Source organism: Gossypium raimondii, chromosome 8 (genome assembly GCF_025698545.1).
Source record: "Gossypium raimondii isolate GPD5lz chromosome 8, ASM2569854v1, whole genome shotgun sequence".
In the NCBI taxonomy this organism is placed as follows: domain Eukaryota; kingdom Viridiplantae; phylum Streptophyta; class Magnoliopsida; order Malvales; family Malvaceae; genus Gossypium; species Gossypium raimondii.
Genome location: NC_068572.1, coordinates 28,217,703 through 28,224,836, shown reverse-complemented (window position 1 = coordinate 28,224,836; position 7,134 = coordinate 28,217,703). Strand labels below are relative to the sequence as shown.

Here is a 7,134-nt window from a genome sequence, read left to right as displayed (position 1 = left end):
TTAAACATAAGAATTTCAAACAAATTAAAAGTTTCATGACAATCCCAAATAACTTAATTACTTAACGCTAATTATATAGTGTCAATTGTATATATTATAATCTATCGTAAAGTTAGTTACATGCTTAGAATTTAAGTTTACATATCATTAACATAAAAGTGTACATTACAATCAAATAATGGTGTATAGGGTTACATATCATTAATAATCTACCTTAATTATATAGTATTAATTGTATATGTTATAATCGACCATAAAATTAATTACACATTTAAGGTTTAGGTTACATATAATTAATAAAAGAATGCATATAACATCATAATTGTACTATAAGTATTATTCATTCATAATTTACTTATATATAACAATTGATTTATGGAAACTAAACCTAATTATGTCACATTATACCATAAATTCATATTATAATATTATTTTAATTAAATTTTTGGTTTAAAGTACTTTAACCATTTGATGAGTTGTTCAAATAATAAAGGAATAAACACAAATTGATGGATTTCAATGATCCCATCTCATTATTTACTTGGGTTTATGGATATAAAAGAAATGGTTTAAGAGAAACTAAATTAGATTTAAGATAAAAAATGTAAATAATATATAAAAATTTAATATATTTAATTTTATTATTAATTATTATATTTAATTTTAGAAAATATTTTTAATATGCTTTTATACATTATTTATTATTTTGTGTAAATTATAATAATTATATAAGACAAATATTGATTGTTAAAGCATGACTTTATAAATAAGAAGTCTTGGGTTCAAACCTTATAAGTTAATATATATGAGACATATAATTAAAATACACTTCAAATCCTGTATTTTTTTTTATATATTTGTAGTTTAATCTCTCAATTCTTTTATTGAATGAAGTTCATTACATCATTGATTTGGAACTTAATCTCTCTATTTTTAGCCCTAGAAATTTTTCACAAGTCTTCATCGGTTTGGGAATAGAGCCCACATTCTAGCAAGTTGAGGTCGAGATTAAGATAGAAGTTCGAAAGGTTGAAAGCTGGGAACAACCTATTCCATTGATTTAGAAAAAAAAACAAGTACAATTTTGGTAAATGATTTATCACTATAAATGTCACAAAAGCTCATTTTAAGAAAAATTTTAAATTTCTGTTGTGCAACGTTTTCTAGACCTTAATTTTTTCAATGTATCATTCCTTTACCCCTTCCTTTTCTACTTAGGGCTAGTTCTTCATTACTTTTGAGAAGTGCTTTTGAGAAATTTGAGTGTTTGGCATTGCTTTCAAAAAGTGCTTTTGAAGAATAAAATGTCCATTTTAGACATGAGATTATAAAGTAATAAATATGTCTTTAAATAATGTTCAAATTAGTTAATATTATGATATTTTAGCAAAAATATAAAAAATAATTTATTATAACTTATTGTTAATATTTTAATATATAATATTAATTTTAAATATTTCTAAGTAATTAATATTAATTATTTATAAAATTTAATTAGAATATATAACCTATATTTAAATATTTAAATATAAAAATTAAATATTTGTAATTAGATATTTGATGGGCTACTTTAACACTAAAATTAAACAAACATAATACTATCTAATTAAAATCTAAAATCTAATTACTAAAACCCAATATTAAACTTAGTAATTCACTTAAAAAGAGCCTAAAACTAAGTGTGAATTTAACTCTAAAACATATATTAATTAAACACCTATCAATTTCATTCCAACTGTCATTGTAATGTAATGTTATAATGTTTTTGTTCTAATATATGACAATGCACATTGTTTGTCATATTTTTGTTCCGATTTAATGCACACTACCATTTTAGTGTAATGTTTGCCAATAATTGTTTCAAAATGGTATGAACTTTGGACCAAAAGAAAAAAAAGTTATATAAACAACAATTCAATAGAAATCCGACAAAATTAATTGAAGTTGGTTCGATTCGGTTAATTATTTTAACAGAAAAAAGCTCAATTCAACTAACTGTTTAGTTAATTATCGTTCAATTAACAATGAATCGAACTAACTATTTCATCACCCTTTAGATTAAATGTTTGAGAATATAAAACAAAATACTTAGAATTATAAAAGCAAACATAGTTTCAATTGAACAATTTAGCGTGCAATGGATACTAAGATTCTAATTTGAGGGTAAAATATGGAATGCCCATATTGTACAGAACTTTGATGCAAGCACTCCGTTTCCTCTGACTACATGAAAAATTCCCCTCCATTGCAGAAAACAACATCATGGTTGGTGGAACAGCATACAGAAATAAGATTAGAATCACACTTGGTAAGTAACTTGTTACCACCCGGTGTATGAACTCCCTGCATAGCATAACAAACAAGATAGATTCATAATGAGTGCCTGGTTCCTTCTCTTTAACTCCTTCGAGTTTCCACTTAATAGCAATGATATTTGTCCTATCTACATGTATTAATACACACCAAGAGCTTGGGTGAGTTTAATGCAGTTAAATAACAATGACACCACTATAATAAGTTGTATCTGGCTATTTATGTACTCTAGATTGTCTTTCACATAGGAATGCACACCAATCATTACAGCAACAAGTATAACCATAGGAAAAAGCACTGGTGAACATGGAAAAACCACACAAGACAGGATAAGAATATTAGCCAGCAAACCTAGCAAGGCAAAGATTACAGAGAGCATGAAATGAAAAATGTTAAGATGTTCCTCTAACTTATATGTACTTATACTAAAAGTGAAAAAATGCAAGACATCAGAACCGCAAAAATATCAAATGGTTGCACAACACCTTGAAAGAAATTAACAATCTAATAAACTACATCTGTGGTTTTCCTTTTCTACATGGTCAATCGAAGAAGAACACAATTTTCAACGGGAATATGACATCAGGGATAGAGAAGGGTTAAGTGCACCAACTTGAAAAATAGACTAAAAAGGATAGACCTCTTATGAAATAGGATCCACACAAGGAAAAGCACTTGCCATTCGTTGGTTATTAGGGGCATCCCGAAAACGTCCGGGTCGAAATATGGCTTTCAAATTAAGTTCCGAATTAGTGGATGCTGCCAAAGGGAGTGGCGATGCCATACGCAAAAAGGAAGAGACTCATAGAATGGCAGAGGCAAATAGAGCTTTTGCACATTTTCGTTAATCCATGAACAGGATCGATATAGACACATAGATTCATGGATCCATACATCTCGATCGGAAAAGAATCAATAGAAAAAGAAAGAATCGGAATTGACATTCATTAAAAATTAGCCAAGAGAGCAGCAAATATAAGGGGCTAACATATACCTTAGCAACTGGTGCCATCTCAGCAGCAATATGAATGACATGCAACCCTGGACTAAAGATCAACAAAATGGAAAAGTTTAAAAGGGGAAAAAAGGCAGTAATGTAGTAAAATTGACTGGTCAAATAAGCACCTAGCTTGTGATGATATCAGCTGGAGAAATGTAGATATAACTTCATCCTCTGTCTTTTCTTTGCACATCACATATGCATCACAAATGCGTCGATCCCTCTTAGCATGTCTGTTAAAATATGATTATAATCCCATTAAATAATCCCATTAAAATAAGTAACCTGAGACTTCAATTTGATTATAAAAGTACATAAACCAGTCACAATAAAGCTAAACTTCACACATAGAGAGGATCACCACAACTGTATTTTATAAATCATGCTTTACAATTATTAGGTATATTGAATAGAAATAAGCTGGTGCTATCCAGGCTTATTACAACCATTTCCATCTATTGATTACTTAAAACAGCATGCCACATTAGAGCTGGAGCATGGGGCAATAATAACAAACGGCATATTCAACATGGCAATTTTGTTAACAGTTACCAAGCAGTTTTATAATTCAGATGAACAATAGAGCAAATAAATCATATTTAAAAGTTATGGAGCTCTTGCAAGAATTTGAATGACCAAATGATCATAAACATGACGATATCAGTCCCAAAACCCTACTCCTTCATTGGACTACACTTCAGTCAATGTTAATTTAATTCACAAATATAGTCTTAAAACCAAAAACTCTCTGCAAACATGCACAATACCTACAGTATAATTTTCATAAATTGTATGAGAATACATAGATAAAACTAAAACCTCAACTCCTATATTTATCAAGGTCTGCCAACCAAATGCAAACATCAAAGGGGCAGATCATCACTTTTTTTATTTTTTGGCTATGGCACAGTCATTACGGCCATTATAACCTATAATAAACCTGCTTTTTTTTTTACCAAAAGTTAATGTGTTAATAATGTTAAAACATATTTCCAGTTGAAAGCAACATATTCATAGAGTAAATAAACGAAATTTCAATTACTATGCTAGTTTCATAGGAATTTTCAGCAACCAAACAGACAGTAAAAGAGGAAACAAATAAATAAGACAGATACAGTTTGTGTTCTTTTCACATATAGTTGTCAAGCTACCAAAAAAATCTAAGATAACCACAATCAAAACAAACAATTTTAACGGACTAAATGAAAAAGAAAGAATACAACTGTTTGATCTCCAAGAAAATGGAGGAAACTAAAAGTTCATTATCTCTTTCACTCTTAGCTCTCTATTTCTAAAAAGTAAAAGTATAAAAACTTTCAGAACAATAACACAACAGAAAATATACTCGTGGATTTTCAGACCTCACAAAAACTGATCAACTTCGTTTAATACTAAGATTTTACGCACTGTTGTTCAAAATAAAAATAGTAAGTAAAATTTAACTTGTTTTATAACCCTAAATTCAGTCCTTAATAAAGAAAGTAACTAAAAACTTTTCTGATTAGATCAATATTAAATTAAATCATTGAGAAAACAAAAAAAATGCAATGGTATTCAGTATTCATTCTCTTTTTCCTACATTTTCTCAGCATCCAAACAATCATAAGAACTGCAAAAAGTACTCACCGAAACGTAGTCCTCCACATTATCAATTCCTTCCAAGATGATTCCGGAAGACGATGCCGTTTCGCCGGACATTATCACGAAACAAAAAGGAAATATACGGAAAAGAAATTAAGTATCAACAGGGAAACTGAAATTTAACCGAATCCGAAGAGAAATTCTACTGCATCGCGTTTGGTTTTTCTAAGTATAAAATCTTCTCTGTTTTTTTTCAGAGGTTGAGAGTTCTTCAGTAACCCAGCCCCGACATTTTTCTTTTCAGAAAGAATCTTCTTAACTAAGGGCCGGCTTTTATATGTAAAGGAGATTCAATCCTTACCCGGAAATTAACCATTGTTGTCTCTTACTCTTTTCGCTCGATGTAGGAGATAAAAGAAGCGTTGACAACCTAAGTTTATCTCCTATCCAATATTCAATCAATTACAAAAATCAATCCCAGACAAACAAAAATATACAGAAGAAGAGAAGAAAAAGATAAACTCACCGGCAGAGGGCAGAGGAAAAAAGAACCAGCAGAGGGCAGAGATGAGGGCAAAGAACCAGCAGAAAGCAGAGAGTAGAGAGCAAACAAGGGCGTTCGTGTGTGTGGCTAAAAAAGTAAATGAACCAGCCAAAAGCACTTTTTGGCTGAAAAGCTAAAAATTTTTACTTCTCCGTCTTACCAAAAGCACTTCTCAGCTTCTGAGAATTTGTTACCAAATGAAACCTGTTCTTTATTACTTTTTAAAGAAAAGTATTTTTTTTAAGAAAAAGCTCGTATGTTAAGCAATGAAGAACATAGCCTTACTCAAAATCCAAGAACTAAAATAAAAGTGAATTTCGAAAAGAACAAAAAACTCTTTGTTCGAGTTAAAAGAAATTTTTTTATCTTTGCCACTAGATGGAGACATTAGAGGTTGGAACTAAGCGTTGTGGTTCACTCATTGCATCACATACTTGTTTCTAGAATCTATTTTTTTTCAATTCAAATCGTTGAAGTTATATTTTCTAACATTCTTCGAATCCGGATTTGTTCCTCACATATAGTTCCAAGGGTTACAATTGTCGGAATATTTTTTTCGCTGCGCCACAGAGCACTAGTGTTCCAACAGGAAGCCTCGTAACAACCCGTGGGTTCCCAAGCCTACAAAATTCCTTACTTAAAAGTTTTATTACCCCGACAAGCCTGGTTACTTGGTCCTGCTAATGTTTGGTTTGTTTTTGAAAATCCGAGCCCAATAATTCCGTCCATTTGATTAATCCATGCAGTAGCACTTAAGTGCATTGACTAGAGGATTTAGGCCTTTTATTTCCATCAACAAAGTCAACTAGATGGTCTTCTGTATTAACGCTCTTGGAACCTTTATCCAACCCCTTATCCAAGCCCATATTATCAAGTAGCACCTTATCTATATTAGAAGTCCCACCTAAATTGATTCCAAGATTAATGCTAATCACGATAAAAAAATTGAATTAGAGTAATCATCTCCCAGGTAATAGGCATTCAAATTAACTCCATTGAAAATTACGGGATTCGCCCCTTCCTCCACCACTCCAATAGGAGTTACTTCTCACCTTGTATTGCTCGATTTCAACAATAGCTTTCAGTGTGACACAACCAACGATGGAGAAAGCATAATAACTTTAGTCTTCATATGGAAATCTCGCATACACTTGCTGATTCGTTGCAAAAATAATTTTGTCCTTCTTAATTCTCAGCGGAGGTCTCGCATCAATTTTAACATGAAGCCACATCTATCCTCAACCCCCTCCTGCATTGGACTTCACATTATAAATGATAAATGTTCCAACAAAATTTCCTACCTACCTTTCCATAGATATCAAACCTAGTGGCAATTCATGAATTTACAACCAAAGTTCTGTTAAAAAAATAGTGCTACCTACCTTGGATCATCTTCACCAGAAAATAGATGGATCAGGAGCAAATGGTTATTGAACATCTACGACCCCATTTATAACCCGATCAACATAAATTTCAAAATAAAATCGAAACAAGTACCTCTTATCTCACAAATCATAGAGTGCAACACCTCCAATTGGTTCCACAAGTTTACAAATGTGTTTTTTATGGAGTGAAAGTAAATCAAACATGCTGTTAAAATATATCTAACAAGACAAGTCTCATACATAATCAATCCTAATTCACTGCCCAAATCAATTAGCCATGGCTCCTCCTAACTATCCTCTATAGAGGGATT

The 7,134-nt window shown here is 31.0% G+C and overlaps 1 protein-coding gene across 1 annotated transcript; it reads right to left on the bottom strand.

The window, feature by feature from the left end:
• Positions 1–2,065: 2,065 nt before the first annotated feature.
• Positions 2,066–5,846, bottom strand: LOC105791143 (uncharacterized). Its single transcript, XM_012619069.2, has 6 exons — positions 5,421–5,846; positions 5,256–5,337; positions 4,940–4,968; positions 3,439–3,546; positions 3,308–3,359; positions 2,066–2,343 (listed from the first exon to the last, which is right to left on the bottom strand). Exons 2-6 carry the CDS (start codon positions 5,268–5,270, stop codon positions 2,224–2,226), a joined length of 324 nt encoding a protein of 107 aa, XP_012474523.1. The 5' UTR covers positions 5,271–5,337; positions 5,421–5,846; the 3' UTR covers positions 2,066–2,223.
• Positions 5,847–7,134: the final 1,288 nt, after the last annotated feature.